Below are 21,568 nucleotides of genomic sequence, written 5' to 3'. Positions count from 1 at the left end.
TTTTACACACCTTAGATTGTAAACGTGCACGTGCATTTTACCTGGACCATACTGCAGTCCATAGGAAATCCACCCAACTCTTTGTTTCTTTTGACAAAAACAGCCTGGGAGTTGCAGTGGGCAAACAAATTTTCTCCAACTGGCTAGCAGACTGTATCAAATTCTGCTATGAAAAAGCAGACCTTCCTCTCCAGGGACGAGTGAAGGCATACTCAGTAAGAGCCATGGCAACCTCAGTAGCAAGCTATTGTTCAGTACCGATTGCTGACATCTGCAAAGCTGCAACATGGAGCTCTTTTCACACATTTGCAGCACATTACTGTCTGGACAAGGAAGGATGTCAAGACTCTTCCTTTGGCCAATCCGTCTTGAAGAATTTATTTCCAGTATAATCCCAACTCCTTCCACATCCAATCTGCTGTGATTTTCAGGCTGCCCCATTTTTCCCAACAGTATGCCAGTTGTTGTGCCTGTTGCACAAGTTGTAGACTGTTGGTCCACACAAATATGAGTCAGCCTGTAGCCTGCTAATCACCCACATATGAGGACTACCATCCTGCTTGTCCTGGGAGAAAGCAGAGTTGCTTACTTGTAACAGGTGTTCTCCCAGGAAAGCAGGATGTAGTCCTCACAAAACCCACCCGCCACCCCGCGGAGTTGGGTACAAAACGTTTTATTATTCGCTCGCACCTTTTTCTACAAACGAGACTGAAGGGAGACCCCTGTGGTTGCGGGGATCATGTCATGCTGGGCATGCTCAGTGGCCAGTTAATAGTTCTAGAAACCTTGACAGAAAAGTTTTCCATGATAGGGCTCCGTCCAGTAACGTCACCCACATGTGAGGACTACATCCTGGGAGAGAACTTGTTACAGGTAAGCAACTGTGCTTTCTGTTTGATATAATACATGAATGTGAAAACTATAGAAGGCTATTAGTGCAGTTGCTTTCAACAGTGACCAAATATTTATATCAAACTACTGGAAGCTTTCCTAAGCAAAGCAAAATAATGATTCTTTATGAGGTTTCAAGTATTTTGGTTTTCTTAAAATTCTAGGAGAAGACATGCCATCCACAACAGTGATTCCACATCATCATCTTCGTCATCCGATGACGAACAATGCTTTGAGAGGTGCAGAAATCGGAATCGGAATAAAGTACTAAGCAGGTTAATGCTATACCTTTATTTTATCTTATGAATAATAGGTAATGGAAACCAGAAGTAGACTAGATTTTGCAAAGTGCATAAGATATTTGAAAATTTCCATCGTAATTTCAGTGAATTTTGCTTTAGAATCTCTGTACATTTTGATTTTGACATATATCTGATGTGTGAATAAACATGTTGAATTTGTCATTTGATAAGAAATTGAGAAAAAAATTAAAAATTTAGCTTTAACTGGAGCATTTCTATTCTGAATTAAAGTGCCAATTCCTTTTAAAACAAAATGGAAAGGCAGATGACGAATTTGTTTTTCATTGGTCAACTATAAGTAAAAGGAGAAATTAAGTCTTTCCTCATCAGCTAGCCAGACCACTCCAGATGCAATGGATTATGCCTCTCAACCAGTAAATGGAGACAGACTATTAGGTTTGCTGACATCACCTCTTGTAGGCTCCCATGTTGACCTCAGTCTGCCAGTATTCTGTCAAGCAGATGGCAGTCAAGCATCCTGTGCTGTGAATTGAGGGCTGGAGAAGATAAAAATTTAGATGATAGCTTCTGAGGCGAAAGTATTGTACTCCCTCTCTTGGTTGAGCCTAGCCTGTGAACCAGGGGGCATCCAGTTGTTGAAACAGGTATTTTCCTGGCTGTGGTAGCTAGAATTGCCCCCTTTCTCCCACCTTTTCCCATTCTTTTTCTCTCATCTTCTGTGGTCTCTCTTCCCCTTAAAAAATAAAATAAAAAAAAGACTAAAGGCTCTCCTCTCTATTTTGTCTCCATTCTCCTGAGCCCTGTTGTAGTACCTGTTTCCTGCTAGTTAAAGCTTAAGGAAAAAAACAAAGAGCAATGTTTTGTTTTCTGAGACTTCAGACTGAAGAAGGGAGGAAGTGTTCGCATTTCTTCAGGCATGCAGGAAATGCTCTAATTTGCAATATATATGGATTGTACTGTCAGGCACTGGGAGGGGGAAGCCTCTGTAAATCTTGTTGGGGGGAAGAGGTAGAGAGGGCAACGTGGAGTTGTCAGCCCTAGGAGGGCTTCATCAATGGGGTCATCTGCAGGCTGTTCCCACTGGCATGCCTGCTGTCGCAACGGGAACACTGGCCATACTGGAATGACAAGAAGGGAGGTAGCTCATAGCAGGAGCCGCCTCTGCTGGTTCTGGCAGTCTCAGATGCTGCAGCGGTCTGCAACTAGTCTGCCCAGCAAGCTTCCCAAGGTAGTAACTGCTGCTCTGTGCAGGTTACCCCCATGTTTCTCTTAAGGGTAGTAACTGCCGCTCCGTGCTGGTTAAGCTTTTTTATTTATTCCCATCCTCTAGCCTTTTAGGGATCCACAGTGTTTATCCCAAGCCCCTTCGAAATCCTTCACAGTTTTAGTCTTTGCCACTTTCTCTGGAAGGACATTCCAGGCATCCACCACCTTCTCAGTGAAGAAATATTTCCTGACATTGGTTCTAAGTCTTCCTCTCTGGAGTTTCAAATCGTGACCCCTAGTTCTACTAAATTGTTTCCAATGGAAAAGATTTGACGACCATGGATCATTTAATCCTTTCAAGTATCTGAAGGTCTGTATCATATCTCCCCTGCTCCTCCTCTCCTCCAAGGTATACATATTCAGGTTCTTCGACCTCTCCTCATAAGTTATTCGATGGAGACCACCCACCATTTTGGTCGCCCTTCTCTGGACCGCCTCCATCCTGTCACTGTCTCCTTTGAGATACGGTCTACAGAACTGAACACAGTACTCCAGGTGAGGTCTCACCAAGGACCTGTACAAGGAGATTATCACTTTTCTTTTCTTACTAAATATTCCTCTTTCTATGCAGCCTAGCATTCTTCTTGTTTTGGCTATTGCCGTGTCACACTGCTTCGTTGACTTCAGGTCGTTAGACACTATCACCCAAAGGTCTCTCTCCTGCTCCGTGCACATCAGCTCTTCACCCCCCCCCCCCCACCCCCCCCAAATGCATGTAGTTCTTTCGGATTACCACACCCCAGATGCATGACTGCATTTCTTACCAAATGAACAAGATATCACCTCCAATATTCAAATTACACCATTTACTATTGCTAAATGACTTCATAAAATGAATATTTCTAACCAGTTATTTGTTTATATGTGTCTCAGTTGAACAAAAACTAGATTACTCTCCTGTGCGTGCGATTCACTATGCAAATTAGGCCTGGACCAGAGCGGCGGCTGTCAGCGGGTTTGACAGGCGATGCTCAATTTTGCCGGCGTCGGTTCTCGAGCCCATTGACAGCCACGGGTTCGGAAACCGTACGCCGGCAAAATTGAGCGTCCGGTTTTCGACCCGCGGGTCGACTTCAAATTTTTTTTTTTTTTACTTTTGGTAACTTTCGGGACCTCCGACTTAATATCGCCATGATATTAAGTTGGATTGTGCACAGAAAAGCAGTTTTTTACTGCTTTTCTGTGCACCTTCTAGTACTTGAAGAAATTAGCGCCTACATAGAAACATATAGAAACATAGAAATGACGGCAGAAGAAGACCAAACGGCCCATCCAGTCTGCCCAGCAAGCTTCACATTTTTTTCTCATACTTATCTGTTTCTCTTAGCTCTTTGGTTCTATTTCCCTTCCACCCCCACCATTAATGTAGAGAGCAGTGATGGAGCTGCAACCAAATGAAATATCAAGCTTGATTAGTTATGGGTAGTAGGGGAAGTAACCGCCGCAATAAGCAAGCTACACCCATGCTTATTTGTTTTTACCCAGACTGTGTTATTCAGCCCTTATTGGTTGTTTTTCTTCTCCCCTGCCGTTGAAGCAGGGAGCTATGCTGGATATGCTTGTAGTATCAGTTTTTCTTCTCCCCTGCCGTTGAAGCAGAGAGCTATGCTGGATATGCGTGAAGTATCAGTTTTTCTTCTCCCCTGCCGTTGAAGCAGGATATGCATTGAAAGTGAAGTATCAGGCTTATTTGGTTTGGGGTAGTAACCGCCGTAACAAGCCAGCTACCTTTGGGTAGGCGCTAATTTCTGAAAGCAAAATGTGCGGCTTGGCTGCACATTTTGTTTTCTGAATCACGCGAGAATACCTAATAGGGCCGTCAACATGCATTTGCATGTTGCAGGCGCTATTAGGTTAGTGGGTTGGACGCGCATTTTCGGCCCCTTACTGAATAAGGAGTAACGCTTGCGCGTTGAAAACGTGCGTCCAATAGAGGGTTAACAGTGCGCTCCATTGGAGCGCACTGTTAACCCTCCATCGGAGCGCACTGTACTGTATCGGCCCGAGGGTGATGCCAGAAAACTTTACAGGCTTTGTCACTATCTGCTGGTTGTTAGACATAATCCAGACATCGGGACTAGTCTGGCCGGACTCGAGGAAAGGAGATTATCAGGTAAGAACTAACTTCTCCTTCATGATAATTTCCTTTCCTTGAATCCTTGGCAAAATATAGGGAACAAATGGTACACCAAGACTGAAGATCAATACCCCAAGAGGGGGTGTAACCAATAAGGTAGAGTCCAACAAGGAGATGTTGCAAATGATCAAAATAAGTTTATTTGAATAGGCTGTGAGATTTTAACTTCGAAGTTTGTCAAAGTACCATAGTAAGGTTGCCAAAAAGATGTTACAGGGAAATGCTTTCCTAGCCCTGACATGAGCCATGTTTCACAGAAATGCTGTCTCAAGGGGGCAGTAAGTGAGCAACTGTTAACTGTATGTCTCAGAAAAGCTACAACATATCAAGCAGCCCATTTACATCGTTTGTGTGCAGGTCTGAAAATCAGGTAAGTTTGTTTCTTCTCTGCTGGGAGGTAGGCAGGAGGGAGCGGGCTGAATTGCCTACCTTTATCGGGGTTGGGTAGTGCTGTTTTTCAGCACCAGGACAGCGATTAGTACGATTGCTGCTGCTACATTTATTTTTAGGCCTGACCTTTTCCACGGGTTTTGTGCTTCTCCTTCATAAGGCTTATTTAGCCCAGAAGGAGTTACGGGCAAATAAGCCTTTGCCTAGGAACTCCTGGACAGCCAAGAGGGCTAGAGGGCCTGCAGAGTCAGGAGGGAGCCTGCGGATGTTGGGTCTCGGGGAAGCCCCGGAGGAGGGTGATTCTTCGGATAGCCTGGATGATCCTGAGCAAAGGACCCTGTTAATGCCCAGGGACATCCGACACAGAACCTGGATTGAGATCCATTGGGTGTCTTGGGGATCCCATGCAACATCTGAATGCTCAGGACCCGGAGGCGATTCCAGTCTCAGAAGGAGTTGATCCGCTTGTGGTCCATCTGTTCTGGAGAGAGGAACTGGGCCCATTGATTCCCCAGGTGTTGGAGGAGCTCAGCATCAAAGACTTCCAGGAAGACTCGGACAAGGAAGAAGTGAATCTGCTGCTGGAGGGATTGCGTGGACCCTCTACCACTTTTCCATCACTGAAGCAGGTGAAGAAGTTGGTGGATAGGGTGTCGGAATATCCCGAGGGGAGAAATTATATTCCTTGCCGGAACAGACTTTGGAGTTAAATGGCTGCATCCACCTTGGGAATTCTATTTAACTTCTTTAGAAGAAGGGATAGTTCCAGATGATTTGAAACGGGCAGTAGTAAAGCCTATTTTGAAAAAAGCCAATTTGGATCCAGAAGTTCTTGCCAATTATAGACCAATTTCTATTCTGCCTTTTTTGGCTAAATTAATTGAAAAAGTGGTCAATCGGCAACTTATGGATCATTTAGAAGAACATCAGCTGATTTTTCCATCACAGTATGGTTTTCGGAAATCTCATAATACCGAAACCTTGCTAATTTCATTAATTGACACTATTCAGAGAGGCTTTGATCAAAATACTTCTTATTTACTTATTTTGTTGGATGTATCGGCAGCATTTGATACTGTCAGTCATGAAGCACTTATTTTAAGATTGAGTGAAATTGGGCTTCAAGAAAAAACTCTTGACTGGTTTAGATCCTTTCTTACCAATAGATCATACGTAGTTAAACTGGGAACAGTAGAATCTGATGTAGTTGATTTACATACCGGAGTCCCCCAGGGTTCATCCCTTTCGCCAACATTGTTTAATGTTTATATGGCGCCATTATGTCGATTTTTAGCGGGTATGGGACTGGTACACTATCTGTTTGCAGATGATATTCAGATACTGTTGCCTATAAAAGATTCCTTGGCAGCTACGTTGAAATTATGGGAGGTATATTATAAATCAATAAAACAACTTCTCAATCATATGTCATTGGCATTAAACAACTCCAAAACTGAAATACTGTTTGTCAGTAATAAAATAACAGAGAAAGTAGAGATCGATATTTTAAACTGTCTTCCTACATATAAGATCCAACGGGAGGTTAGAGACTTAGGATGCATTCTTGATTCAGAGCTCAGCATGAAGACTTCGGTGAGGACCATCATAAAAGATGGTTTTTACAAACTACGAGTGCTGAGGAGATTAAAACCATTACTGCATTCAAAAGATTTCCGAATTGTGGTTCAGGCATTAATTTTGCCCAAACTAGATTATTGTAATGCATTATGGCTAGGTGTGCCATTATCAACTATTCGCCCGCTGCAATTGTTGCAGAATGCCGCGGCGCAACTCCTAACCGATATAAAGAAATTTGATCACGTTTCCCCAGTACTGATGGGTTTACATTGGTTGCCGGTGCAGGCCCGTATACAATATAAATGTTTAACTTTAATACATAAGGCCATTTATGGCATGAATTCTGAATGGCTAAATGCCTCACTGCGCATTCATGCTCCAGTACGGAACCTGAGATCTCTTGGGCAGGCCCTGCTAACTATTCCATAACCCAAACTGGCTCATTTGAGCTCAGTGAGGGAAAGATCTTTGTCCTTGGCAGGACCAAAGTTGTGGAACTCTTTGCCTGTTGAGATTCGGTTAGAGGAGAACATCAGTAGTTTTAGGAAGCAAATTAAAACCTGGCTATTTGAAAGGGCTTATGCTAATTAATGCTAATTAATGGACCTTTCTTATTTTACTTTCAGAGATTGAGGAGTTACCAGAAGGGTTAAGCAGGGTTAATAGTGAGAAGTCTAGTTGGGTGAGGGTGGAAAGGAGGCTTAATAAGGGGAAGATTAAGCAAGCAGGAGGATGGGATAGAGGATAAATGGTACGACGATAGGGGAAGAAGAGGTGGGGTTCTAGTGTATGGCTGTATTTAAAGTGGTATTTAAAATGTTTTAGTTTAAATTTTATGTGTTGTAAAATGTGTAAGGATTGTTTTAAATGTATTTGAGTGTTGCTACTGCAACTTAATTTTTTGTAAACCGTCTTGAAATGAATTTGAAAGTCGGTATATAAAGTGAAATAAATAAAATAAATAAATAAATAAATAACTCCAAAGTCTGTTCTGGCAAGGAATATAATTTCCCCACCTCGGGAGAAGGCACCGCACACATTCAAAAAAGTTGAAGGTAGTAGTGGTGGCTTTCAGAAAGGAGGGTGTCCTGTTACACCCGTACCTGGACTATTGGTTCATTCAAGCGAAGTCAGAGGTAGAGTGTGGTCGTTCAGTCCAGCGGGTGCTCCAGCTTCTGGGGGCATTGGGCTGGGTGAACCTTGCAAAGAGGCATCTGAAGCTGACTCAATCCTTGGAGTATCTGGGCACTCGCTTCGATACCTGACTGGGGAAGGTGTTCTTGACTTTGGAGAGGGTCCTCAAGCTGCAGAATCAGATTCTTCAGTTGCAGAGCATGCCCAAGTTCTGGGATTACCTGCAGGTGCTGGTGCAGGTGCTGGGGTCCATGGCTTCTCACTGGATTTAGTGCCATGGGCTTTTGCTCACATGCTGCCTCTACAGGGGGCTCTGTTAGCTTGGTGGAATCCGCTGTCTGAGGAATTTCAGCTTCCATTACTATTGCCAGAGGATGCCAAGTCTAGTCTCTCGTGGAGGCTGTCGTGGCACAATCTCAAGAGGGGAATGGATTTGGAAATGCCCTTCTGGGTACTTGTAACCACGGATGCCAGCTTCTCTAGATGGGGGGCGATTTGCCTGGAGAAATTGTCCCAGGGTCAGTGGTCTCCAGAAGAGGCAGCTTGGTCAATCAGTCGACTGGAAACCAGAGCAGTGAGCAAGGCATGGTTGGCATTTCTTCTGCTCGTTTGGGGCAAATCAGTGGGAGTATTCTCAGACAATGTGACGACAGTAGCGTACATCAATCATCTAGTGGTGTTGGAAGCACAAGAGTTGTTCCTGTGGGCATAGAAACATCTGGAGAGACTAGCTGCTTCTCATGTGGCTGGAGTGGACAACGTGCAAGCGTACTTCCTCAGCAGACAGCTTCTGGATCCGGGGGAGTGGGAGATGTCGGCGGAAGACTTCGCTTTGCTGTAAGCAAGGTGGGGCAAACCAGTGATAGACCTCATGGTGACTCCGGCAAATGCAAAAACGGATCACTTTTTCAGTCGCAGACAGGAGGTTGGATCGAAGGGCATAGACACTCTCATTCAACTGTGGCCAACACACCTCTTGCTGTATGTGCTTCCTCTGTGGCTGCTTCTTTGGACGAGTGCTGCGGCGCATCGAAACTCATCCTGGCAGGGCGATCCTGGTGGCGCCCGAGCAGCCATGGTTTGCGGACCTTCTGCGTCTAGCAGTAAACAGACCAGTTTGCTTGGTTCATCTCTCAGGGTTACTTTGTCAGGTACCCGTATTTTCAGACTGGGAGGATCGCTTCTGTCTAGCGGCCTGGCTTTTAAGAGGTGGTGGCTTCGTTTTGAAGCGATATTTGGAGCTGGTGATTGCAACTTTACGTCAGGCGTGGAGGTCTTCCACTTCAATGGCTCGTGTCTGGGTGTGGAAAGTGTTTGAATCCTGGTGTTGCTGAATAGAGTACAGCCCTTAGAGGTGGACTTCCTGCAGATCTTGGAATTTCTGCAGTGCAGTTTATCTAAGGGGCTAGCGTATAATTCCCTTTGGGTCCAGGTAGCAGCTTTGGGTTCCGTGCATGACAGGATTCAGGGAAAGCCGCTGGCGTCTCATCCGGATGGGGCTTGTTTCCGGATGGGGCAAAGCATCAGCGTCCTCCGGTGTGGAAGATCTGCCCGGCGTGAATTTGAATTTGTTTTTTCAGGTACTGTATGAGCCCCCTTTTGAGCCAATGTGGAGGGCGTCATTGAAGGATTTAACCCCAAAGACTGCGTTCCTGGTTGCTATCTATTCGGCTAGGCGAATTTCTGAGCTGCAAGCGTTGTTGTGTAGGGACCCTTTCGTCCATTTTTCGGATGATGGAGTCTCTCTATGAACAGTTCCATCCTTTTTGCTGAAGGTAGTCTCCTCATTTCACCTTAATCAGGTGGTCAAGCTTCCTGCCTTTTCGAACATGGCAACCGATTCTTCGATGGCTAGAGAACTTCACTTATTTGGACGTGTGTGATATCTCAAGGTGACAAATCCCTTTTGGAGATCGGAACTATTCAGTGGAGCAAAGAAGGAAAATAAGGCTTCCAAAGGCATGATGACTTGCTGGTTAAAAGAGACAATGGCTTCAGCTTACATCTGCAAGGGCTGGCCAGTGCTGGAAGGGTTGTGAGCACATTCCACTAGGGCGCAGGCTACCTCGTGGGTGGAGTGCCAACTGCTTTCTTCACAGGAGATCTGTCGTATAACAACGTGGTCTTCCCTCCACACTTCTCCAAACATGATCGCTTAGATGTGCGCGCTCAGAGGAAGCGATGTTTGAGGACAATGTATTGCACGCAGATCTTTTGTGTTCCTGCCCAGAATGGAGAGGCTTGGGTACATCCCACTCATCTGGACTAATGCGGGATACAAACAGGAAAGGAAATTTGGCTCTTACCTGCTAATTTTCGTTCCTGGGGTACCATGGATCAGTCCAGAGACCTATCCCCTTCTGACGAAAGACTTCCTCGCTTCTGGAGATGGCTAAGCTGATTGAGCTGACATTCAATTTGATCAGAGTGATGAAAACTGTACATAGTTGGTATATGTTTTAAGTCAAGGGGGCTGAATTTGCAGGGGGCTTCAACTTTGTCTCTGTTCGCCCTGGGTTTATTGAGGGTTTTGTTAAGATGGACACCTTGGCTTGGGTACGGATCAATACTGAGGTACTGCAGGTGGCGCACTCGGTTATGTAGCAGTGCCTCAAAGTTTTGTTCTCTGCCTCCATCTGCTGGTAGAGATGCATAATCCCACTGTCTGGATTGATCCGTGGTACTTCAGGAATGAAAATTAATAAGTAAGAAGCAATTTTCCTGTATTGCTCCATGGTGAGACTGCATCTTGAATACTGTCTGCAATTCCGGTTGCTGCATCTCAAAAAGGATGTAGTTGCACTGGAGAAAGTACAGAGAAGGGCAACCAAAATGATAAAGGGGATGGAACGGCTCCCCTATGAGGAAAGGTTGAAGAGGTTAGTGCTGTAGGGATCAAGAGGTTAGTGCTGGAGGGGGCAGGATATGATAGCGGTCTACAAAAACATGAAGGGACTTGATCGAGTAAATGTGAATCTGTTATTTACTCTTTCGGATGATATAAGGACTAAGGGCCACTCCATGAAATTGGCAAGTAGCTCATTTAAAACAAATTGGAGAAAATTCTTTTTCACGCAATGCATAATTAAGCTCTGGAATTCATTGCCAGAGGATGTTGGTTAGTGCAGTTAGTGTAGCTGAGTTTAAAAAAGGTTTGGATAAGTTCCTAGATCAGACGTCCATAAACTGCTATCAATCAATTAGGGTTAGTAGCCAGGAATCTATTCATTTAATGTTTAGGTACTTGCAGGTACTTGGTTGGCCACTGTTGGACACAGGATACTGTGCTTGATTGACTTTTTGGTCTGACCCAGTATTGCATTTCTGTTCTTATTACTAACTGGTACAAGATTCTCACAGAGATAGCAACTTTGGCCTGCCAACTCTTTAAAAAAAAAAACAAAAAACAATGTATTAGCTGCAATGTTACTCTCTGCTTTGATGGGTGGGGGGTGGAAGAGGAGTTGGATTCCGATGACAATCAACATGGGCCCTGAATTTTATGGTCTGGGGTTGATATGCAGACATAAGGGAAAAAAGCACCGGACTACTTCTAAGGCCAAGTCCATAAGGAAAGCATGTCAAGCAGCTTTGTCTGAATAAGGCTCATAACCCAATAAAAATGCTGCTAGCAGTAAATTTCTATGGGTTACCATAAGGTTTGGGAATAATTACACGTAACAGCAGTGGCTACCATTAAGAATTTTGTTGGGTAGACTGGATGAACCATTTAGTCCTTTTCTGCTGTCATTACTGTGATACTATGTAACTCTTTTCCTTCTTCCCTTATAAGGTTGCAATATATCCAATAGCAAAAAATAAAATGTTATCCCAGGACAAGCAGGATGGTACTCCTCACATATGGGGTGACATCATCGATGGAGCCCTATCATGGAAAACTTCTGTCAAAGTTTCTAGAAACTTTTGACTGGCCCACTGAGCATGCCCAGCATGCCATGATCCCTGCAGCCACAGGGGGTGTCCCTTCAGTCTCTTTTTTTTCCGCGTTGCTGTTAGCTTTGCGTTTCAGGAGCTCTGTGAGTTTTCTCTCAAACTTTTCCTCAAGGAAAAAATTTATAATTCTGTCAAAAAATACCCTACACAGGTCTCCCTTCGACATCCCGTTCGGTGAGTACCGTTTTTTTTGGTCATTTTTGGTCTGTCCCTGTTACCTCACTTCGGTATCCACAGACCACTGACTGTTATCTGGCCTTATTTTTTTTACCATGGCCACGGGTTTTAAAAAATGTCCAAGTTGCCCCCCGAACGATGTCGATAACGGACCCGCACGACATCTGTGTACTTTGCCTGGGATCAGGCCACGATGTCCGCGCATGCTCCATCTGCGCTCAGATGACTCCGAAGGGCAGGCGTACCCAGCTGGACAAAATGGAGGAACTTTTTAAAAAAAAAACTACTCCATCGACATCTTCGCAGTCGTCACCGAAGAAAATTCCTTCCTCCACTGAAAAACATCGAGGAAAGAAAAAGTCCGGTGATCGTCTGTCTCCGTCTCCATCGGGATCTTCAATCGCATCGTCCTCGATATCTACCAAGGAGCATCGGGAGAAGTGACACCATCGGCATCGTCCATTAGGAGAATCTGTTATTGCATCGGTATCAATGGCCATTGAGCCGATGGTGAAGCGGGTCCGGGTACAAGAGCCGTTATGCCCCCTCTGTACCTGAGACAACGAGGCGCTCTCCACCGGGATCGGTGTTAGTCTGTGCCACCACATCCAAATGTGGAAGAGCCACTAGCGCCAGTCTTGCCTTCTCCTGTGACAGTTGACCCAGTCCCAGTCTCCAGGGAAGAAGTGACTTCCATGATTCAATAGGCGGTCATCGAGGTTTTTCAAAAATTGCAGCCAATGCCAATCACGACATCGGCACAGACACCGGAGCCATTAGTACTGCCACCTCTGCTCAATAGAGGCAATGCCTTAATCTGTGCCTTCCCACAGCCTGCACCGCCACTGTCGATGGATCCTCCAATGACTCCATCCATACCATCGATGCCAAAGGATCCTCCGATGACTCCAGCTATACCCATTCCAGGTTCATCGGAAGAAGATGAAGGGGACTCCAATCCCTTACCAGGACCATCTGGTTTACAAAAACCCCACAGGCCATCGATGCCCTCTCAGCCTGGTCTATCTGGTGATGCGGCCCTTCGATTCCCATCGGTGCCACATTCGCCATTCGATTCCCCATCGATGCCTTTTTTACCTCCATCGATACCAAAGCATATTCCAGGGAAACCATCGAGATATGCATCGATGCCAAAGCATCCTCTTCCACAGGACATTCTGGATCCACCGGGGTCACATTTCCAACCCCACTACAGTCCTTGGGAGGACGTTGACACAGACATGGATACAGAAGACCTTGTATCTGAACCTTCTCCACCAGAAGAAAGAAGGAAGTCCCCACCAGAGAACCTTTCTTTTGCAAATTTCATTAAGGAGATGGCGGATACCATTCCTGTTGAGCTGGTGACAGAAGAGGACACCAGACATAAAACACCTCCAGTTTATAGATCACCCAAGGAAGTCATGGCTATCCCAATCCATGTAGTGCTCCTAAATCTCCAGCACCGCCTATGGGAGCATCCCTATTCTGTACCACCTGTTAACAGACGGACGGATACAACGTACCTGGTCCAACATACACCAGGGTTTCAGAAACCACAACTGCCCCACCAGTCAGTTGTGGTGGAATCAGCACAGAAAAAGGCAAGGAAGCAAAAGCCTGACTCATCTGCCCCTCCAGGAAAAGAGCAAAAGTTTCTGGATGGGTTAGGAAGAAAGGTCTTCCAAGGGTCCATGCTCGTGTCCCGTATTGCGGCATATCAATTATATGACGCAATATCAAAGAAATTTGTGGAAGCAAGTACAGGACATAGCTAATAATCTTCCTCAGCAGCAGCAAGTAACACTCAACGCCCTTATTCAAAAAGGTCTGGAGTCAGGCAAGCACGAACTACGAGCAGCCTGACTCCAGACCTGACTCCAACCTGACTTTTGAAGCATCTTCCCATATGTCAGCTGCTGGGATCAGCGCACGAAGATGGGCTTGGCTAAAGGCTTTGGATTTAAGGTCAGAAGTACAGGAAAGGCAAGTTGTGATATAGTTAACTGTTTCTAGCATTTGTTGTGCTGTATGAGATTTTTATTGCCTATATCAATAAAAATTGTCAAATTCAAAAAAAAAAAAAAAAAAGAAGTACAGGAAAGACTAGCAGATCTCCCATGCACCAGAGACAATCTCTTCGGAGAAAAAATTCAAGATACCAAGATACTGCCTCCCAATTGAAAGAACACCATGAGACACTCCCAGCTTTCCAAGTTGCCATCTGACCAGCCATCCTCAGTGCGAAAGCCCACAAGAAGGGATACCAGAAGACCCTTCTATTGGCCTCGTAGGTACTTTCCACCTGCATCCAGTGCACGTCCTTTCTGACCATCTCAAAGGGGACGTCCACGTCAGCCAAAACAGACAAAAACTCAGCCACCCTTGCAAACAGGACCAGCATCGGTTTTTGAAAACATTTCCAGAGAGCAGAAGCTTTTCCATCAATCCCAGACCCGATCTGCCAGTGGGAGGTTGGCTCCATTACTTCATACACCATTGGAGCCTCATTACCACAGATCAATGGGTGTTAGCCATCCTGAACCAGGGATACTGTCTCAAATTCACCACGATACCCCCGGATTCCCCACCCATTCTACTGTGGGCAGTCAACGTCGTAACATCTCACCTTCGGCTAGAACTCTCCTCCCTGCTGATTACCAGGGCTGTCAAACCCATTCCCCGGTCTCAACAAGGCAGAGGGTTCTACTCCCGCTTTTTCCTAATTCCAAAGAAAACAGGAGGTCTCTGCCCCATACTAGGCCTCCGCAATCTCAACAAATTTCTTCAAAAAGAAAAGTTCCAGATGGTCTCCCTTGGGACCATCCTTCCCTTACTACACCGAGGAGATTGGCTCTGTTCTCTGGATCTTCAAGACGCCTACTCTATCACACCCATTTCTCCACAACATCGCAAATATCTAAGATTCGTAGTGGGACCAAACCATTTCAAATACCGAGTCCTACCATTCGGACTAGCCTCAGCACCTTGGGTATTCACAAAATGTCTAGCAGTAGCTGCTGCACATCTAAGAAAAAACAGCATTCATGTTTTTCCCTACCTAGACGATTGGCTAATCGGGAGTCCATCCAGACAGGAAACTCTTGCTGCCTTGGAAAGCACCATAAGACTGTTGCATTCCCTGGGTTCCTGATCAGCTATCAAAAATCACATATGAACCTGTCTCAGTACCTCACTTTCATCGTACTGGCCTCGACAAGTATGGTTTCCCATAGTCCTCAACCTCTCGATCAGAGAACCAATTTGCCTGGGCACAGCACCCACTCTCATAACTCAGAACCAGGGCATGTTACGCCATCCCAACCTACCAACGCTTGCCCTAATAGCTTGGATGTTGAAAGCTTGATCCTGCAACCGCTCAATCTTTCAACTCAAGTCTCTCAGGTTCTCGTAGCTTCACAAAAGCCTTCCACACATAAATCTTACCGCTCCAAGTGGTCTAGATTTACCGAGTGGTGCACACAAAAAGGTATTGACCCTTTCTCCTGCCCCACTCCTTCTCTATCACTCTTCATCCCCGTTCCTCTCATCCCCCGTTCTACCCCGCTCCTCCTTGAGTTATGCCAGCTATTCCACGACTTTATTTGATGTAAAGCACCCTTTCTCAGGTTGTAACCGCCGCCCCCCTTTTCTAAACTTTTAAGCTTGTAATCGGCTGTAATCGTTGCTCCCCCTTTTAACCCGTCCATTACTCAGTTCACTATTTATTAATCCGATCCAGTATTACCAAACTGGATTCAGTTGTTATCCTGTTCGCTGTATATCAATTCGTTCCAGTGTTACCAAAATGTATTAAGTTGTTATCTTGTAAACCGGAGTGAAGGCTTCCCACTATACTTCGGTATAGAAAAACCTCTAAATAAATAAATAAATAAATATTAGACTATCTGTGCCACCTCTCAGATTCTGGTCTCCAGACTTCTTCTGTGCATGTACATCTAGTGCCATTGCAGCATACCACAAGGGAATAGGGGATGCCCCGATAACTGTGCAACCCCTAGTGAATCAGTTTATGAGGGGTTTACTTCAACTTATGCCTCCCATTCGACCACCAGTTACAGAATGGGACCTGAATGTCAAGAGTAAATGTGTACTTGCAAGGCTCATGTGGCCCCCGTTTGAGCCTTTGCATTCCTGTGATGTAAAATTTCATTCATGGAAAGTACTATCCCTAGTAGCCATTACATCTGCTAGAAGGGTCAGTGAGTTACAAGCTCTTGTCACATACTCACCCTACACAAGGTTCCTGCATGACCGAGTGGTCCTCTGCACTCACTCCAAATTTCTGCCTAAGGTGGTAACGGATTTTTACCTTAACCAATCCATAATCTTGCCCACTTTCTTCCCAAGGCCCCACTCTAACCAGGGTTTTGCATACCATGGACTGTAAACATGCACTTGCATTTTATCTAAAACGCACTGCAGTCCATAGGAATTTTTGTCAAAAGAAACAAACTTTTGACAAAAACAAACCAGGACTTGCAGTGGGCAAACCAGCTGGCTAGCAGATTGTATCGAATTTTGCTATGAGAAAGCAGGCCTTCCTCTCCAGGGGCGAGTAAAAGCGCACTCAGTAAGGGCTATGTCAACATCCATAGCACACTATCGTTCCGTACCTATTGCTGACATCTGCAAAGCTGCGACTTGGAGTTCTCTGCATATATTTGCAGTTCATTACTGCTTGGATAAGGAAGGAAGACAAGGCTCTGCCTCGGACAATCTGTCTTGAAAAACCTATTTGCAGTATAATACCCAACTCCTTCCACAACCGCCTGCTGTGATTCAGGCTGCCTCATCTTAGTGGCACCTCAGTTGTTGTGCCTGTTGCACGAGTTACGTGCCATTGACCTGTTAAAGGATGAGTCACCCTGTAGCTTGCTAATCACCCATATGTGAGGACTACCATCCTGCTTGTCCTGGGATAAAGCAGAGTTGCTTACCTGTAACAGGTGTTATCCCAGGACAGCAGGATGTAGTCCTCACGAAACCCACTCGCCACCCCGCGAAATTGGGTCCGTTGCCGTTTTATTATTATTTTATTTTTTTGCTCACACTTATTGCTATAAACGAGACTGAAGGGAGACCCATGTGGCTGCAGGGATCATGGCATGCTGGGCATGCCCAGTGGGCTCTGTGTGTCAGTCAAGTTTCTAGAAACTTTGACAGAAGTTTTCCGTGATAGGGCTCCATCGATGATGTCACCCCATATGTGAGGACTACATCCTGCTGTCCTGGGATAACACCTGTTACAAGTAAGCAACTCTACTTTCTTGTATAACCCTCAGCTATGGAATCCCTACTTGTGTGGCTGAATTAGTCCTGTTTGGACATAGATGAAACAGAATTGCTTACCTACAACAGGTGTTTCTTGTAAACAGCAGGGCAATTCTACCCTCCTCCCCATAGAGTTGAAGATTGAGTTGAAGCTTAACTTGTGAAATGACTGAAAGGAGACTTGCATGGTGGTGGTGATGCAGGAACACCCTCACATGCTCAGAAAGACTTCTGGGGCTTTCTGAGCTCTGAGAGAACATGTTCTGTGTCAGTAACATCACCCACTTATGTAGTTGATTTGTCTTGCTGTCTATGGAGAACAACTTTTCCCTCTTTAATCAGTCATATCAGTCCAGACAGATGGATTATTCATCCTTACCAGCAGATAGAGATAGAGAACAGATTCACTAACGTATATCCATTTGTGCCTGACCTCAGTCTGCCAGTGTTACTGGTTGGCAGATTCAATCTGATAGACCAAGAGATTCTCTTTAAGGGTTGGCTGCTGTTTTGAGAGAAACTGGAAAAAGCCAGTTATTTAAAAAATATACACACACACACCCCTATACACCTGTACTATGTGGTTTTTGTTATAGGATGACATTTATGGTGTCTATTGGCAGGCACAGATGCATATACGAGTGATGACAGCAAATCTATTGTTCCTGAACATAACCAGATCAGTCCAGAGAAGTGGGTTGTGAATCCCTACCAGCAGATGGAGACAGAGAACCAAAACTTTGGGCACTGCTATATATACTAGAGTGCCACCTGCAGTCCCTCAGTATTTCTCTGACTCCAGCAGATGGTAGAGATACACTCCTGCAGTCTTTAGTTGAGTATTTTAGTTAGTTAGAATTTTTTATTTTTGATGCTGTCGCTTCCTGAGGTGTTAGGCACCTTCGTGGGCCATCCCTCAGTGGAAGCCGGGCATCCGAAGGATTAGATATCCCTGGCAGGGTCTCGCCCACCACGATTCGGCGTGTGACAGCCAGGGCCTCCTGGTTGGTCACCACCAAGGCTGCTGCAGCTGCTCCTTTGACCCCTGCAAGAGTTTTACTGCCCTTTTTGTTTTTGGCTCAGTAATGTTTACAAAAATAAAATAAAATAAAAAGATTACACTAAGCATTGGCCGGCTGATTTCGGTGTCGAGGTAAAGAGTCTGTGCAGAGGGACTGGGCCTTTGGAGGCCATGTGGGAGGCTTCCAGCATTGTTTGTCCCTCAGCTCCGGGGTGCTTCGGAGAGCAGGGGTGAGTTGTAGTTTTGTCCCTTTAATTTTTTCTCTTCGCCGCAGTGGGGCTCAAGCGTTTTGTCCAGGACTGGGCTGCCTTCAATGCTCTGTCAGTGGCGCGGCAGCGCGCCTTTTTTTTTTTCCTTCCAGATCAGAGGTGCTCAGGATAAGTTTTCTGACCAGGCAGCCTGGAGTTTTCCCGTGTCGCGGCTGTGTGCATTGGGCTGATTTTGGGCCTCTTCTCCTTTCTCGTACCGCGAGGCGGCACGCATTCATGTATGAAGCCACGCTCAAAGCCGCTGGCCTGCCGCGCGTGTGGCCTTTTTATGCCCAACTTGTGCTCCTGGATTAGAGGACCCCTCAGGGCTGATGGCTCCCTCCCCTGGGGAAGACTCTGACGTCCCGGGACTGGATTCGCGAGAGGAGGACGCTCCTCCGGTTTTAGCTCCGGTTGGAGAGAGCCCCTGGGGGGGGGGGGGGGGGGGGGATAGTGATGTGAGCCCGGCCGGGTTCCTGCGGGGAGAGGAAGTTCCGGAGGGGTTTTCCCCGGAATTTGTACTTTTAATGCATGAGGTTTTCCTGCAGCGGAAGCACTCAGCAGTTAAGAGATCTGGCACCCCGGGAGATGGTGCGGATCCCTCTGGGAAAAGAGGTCGGAGTTCAGGGCCTAGGCAACGCCCTAAGGAGCAGCCTCCCTCGGAGGAAGGCCCCCAGGGAGATCTCAACCCGACGCCTGGGCCGGGACCGGCAACACCTTCGGGAGCAGATGCGGGAGCTACCCAGGGTCAAACAGATATGTATTCGGATGATTCGGATGACCCTGATATCCTTTCGGTGGAGGGAGATGTTCCCAGCGTGGTGCAGCTATTTAAAAGAGAGGAACTTCGGCCTCTTATCCCCCAGGTCCTTGAGGTTCTGGGCCTTAAGGTAGCACAGGAGGAACCTGACAATGAGGGCGTTAATCCCATCCTTGATGGCATTCGGGGTCCTTCAACTTACTTTCCTCTGCCGAAGAAAGTCCGCAAACTGTTGACACGGGAGTGGGAAGCTCCTGATGCAGGACTGAAGGTGGGCAGAGCGATGGCAAATTTATATCCCCTATCGACAGAGGTTTTGGACCTACTGAAGATTCCTAAGGTGGATGCTGTGGTTTCTGCGGTCACTAAGAAGACCATTATCCCAGTTGCTGGGGCGGCGGCCCTAAAGGATATGCTGGACCGGAAGCTGGAGATTCAGTTAAAGCGGGCCTTTGAAGTCACAGCTCTGAGTCTTCGAGCGGCAATCTATGCTAGCCTAATGCAGAGAGCATGCCTATGTTAAGTTCAGGAGATGGCGGCCATTTCCGGTAGCGTACCCAGTGGGGCATTGCATTCCGCCCATTTTGGAAGCGGGGGTCGCTTATGTGGCAGATGAACTGTATGATCTGGTACGGACTTCGGCGAGAAGTATGGTGTCCTTGGTGTCAGCACGACGACTTCTCTGGCTGAGGAGAATTGGGCAGTGGACTTGTCCTCTAAGTCTCAGCTTTGCAATTTGCCCTTTAAAGGCAAGCTCCTTTTTGAGGAGGATCTGGATCAGCTGGTGAAGCTACTTGCGGAATCCAAGGGCAATAGGTTGCTGGAAGATAGGAGGTCTTCTAAGAAGTTGTTCCCTCCTAGGAACTGTTTTTGGGATTCTCGTAGCTACAGAACTAGCATATATTCCACACCAGCTGCCCCTTAAACTGCCCCCGGGTGACAGCAGTCCTTTTGTGGGGGTTGCTGCCCCGGAAAGGTCCGCACAAGGTCTCTGGTCGGCGACAGAAGGGTCGTGGTCCATCAATCTCCTCAAGACAAGAGCGGTGCGTTTGGCGCTGCAAGCCTTCTTACCCTTGATTCAGGGCAGAATGGTTCGCATATTCTTCGACAATGCGACGATGATGGCATACATCACCAGGCAAGGCAGGACATAAAGCCCCGCTGTGGGGCTGCAGGCACATCTTCTGTTCGCCTGGGCGGAGCGTCACCTCGGGGGCATTGCCGCCTCTCATGTCGCAGGGGTGGAGAACATGCAAGCAGATTTTCTCAGCAGACAACAACTCGACCCAGGTGAGTGGGAACTGTCCACAGAGGCATAGAACCGCATTTGCGCCAGATGGGGAGTACCCCAATTGGATCTGATGACAACTTGGGTGAATGCGAAGACGGAACATTTTTTCAGCTGTCGACGAGAGCAGGGCTCGGTGGGCATCGACGCTCTCGTGTGCCACTGGCCCACAGGAATCTTCTGTATGTCTTTCAGCCTTGGCCTCTCATAGGTCGCCTTTTGCCACATAGAACTTCACTCCGGCTGGGTCGTCCTTGTGGCACCGGAGTGGCCATGTCGTCCGTGGTTCGCGGACCTGGTGCGTCTGGCTCTGGAAGGTCTATTACGTCTGGCTCTTCTACCGCATCTTCTCCGCCAGGGTCCCATATTTTCGGATCGGGAGCATCACTTCTCTCTCACAGCTTGGCTTTTGAGAGGCGACATTTACGCTTGAAGGGCTATTCCGAACAGGTCATTTCCATTATCCTTCAGCCGCGTTGTCCGGTGACTTCTATAGCTTATGTGAGGTTCTGGAAGCTTTTTGAGTCATGGTGCCGTCAGCGAGACTGCGACCCTTTAGCCGCCAATATTACTCGAGTGCTGGATTTTCTGCAGCAGGGCCTCACAAAAGGGCTGGCGTTCAATTCCCTGTGGGTACAGGTTGCGGCTCTGGGTGCGTTGCAGGGAAGGCTCAACGGGTATTCGCTTGCAGTACATCCTGATATTGTTCGTTTTCTTAAGGGGTCAAGCATTTGCGACCACCCGTCCGCCCTGTGTGTCCAGAGTGGAGCTTGAATTTAGTTCTGCGGGTGCTATGTGACGTTCCTTTCGAGCCTATGCGCAGGTCCTCTTTGAAGACGGTGTTTTTGTTTGCTATTTGCTCGGCTTGTCAGATCTCAGTTACAGGTGTTGTCGTGTCGGGACCCCTTTTTACGTATCCACGTCAATCGTGTGTTTTTGCGCACGGTGCCGTCTTTCGACCCAAGGTGGTTTTGGCCTTCCATGTAAATCAGACTGTGCAACTACCAGGGTTCCCACACTGGTCTAGGGACTCTTCTCAGGACAGGGACCTTCATCTTTTGGGTGTGCGAACCGCTCTATTGCGTTATTTGGAGGTTACTAATGACTTCCGACGTTCTGATCACTTGTTCATCCTCTTTGGGGGCCCAAAGAAAGGGGATAAAGCA

The 21,568-nt window shown here is 46.7% G+C and overlaps 1 protein-coding gene across 1 annotated transcript in view; it reads left to right on the top strand.

Moving 5' to 3' along the window:
* ATAD2 (ATPase family AAA domain containing 2) overlaps positions 1 to 21,568 on the top strand; it is a 471,993-nt gene that overhangs the window by 172,804 nt on the left and 277,621 nt on the right. Inside the window, exon 9 of the mRNA XM_029591972.1 lies at positions 1,056 to 1,166. Within this exon, the coding sequence (XP_029447832.1) occupies positions 1,056 to 1,166 (111 nt within the window). The remainder of the gene's footprint in view (positions 1 to 1,055; positions 1,167 to 21,568) is intronic.

Source organism: Rhinatrema bivittatum, chromosome 2 (genome assembly GCF_901001135.1).
Source record: "Rhinatrema bivittatum chromosome 2, aRhiBiv1.1, whole genome shotgun sequence".
Taxonomy (NCBI): domain Eukaryota; kingdom Metazoa; phylum Chordata; class Amphibia; order Gymnophiona; family Rhinatrematidae; genus Rhinatrema; species Rhinatrema bivittatum.
The sequence above is the reverse complement of the archived record's forward strand: the minus strand, read 5'-3'. Positions and strand labels throughout refer to the sequence as shown.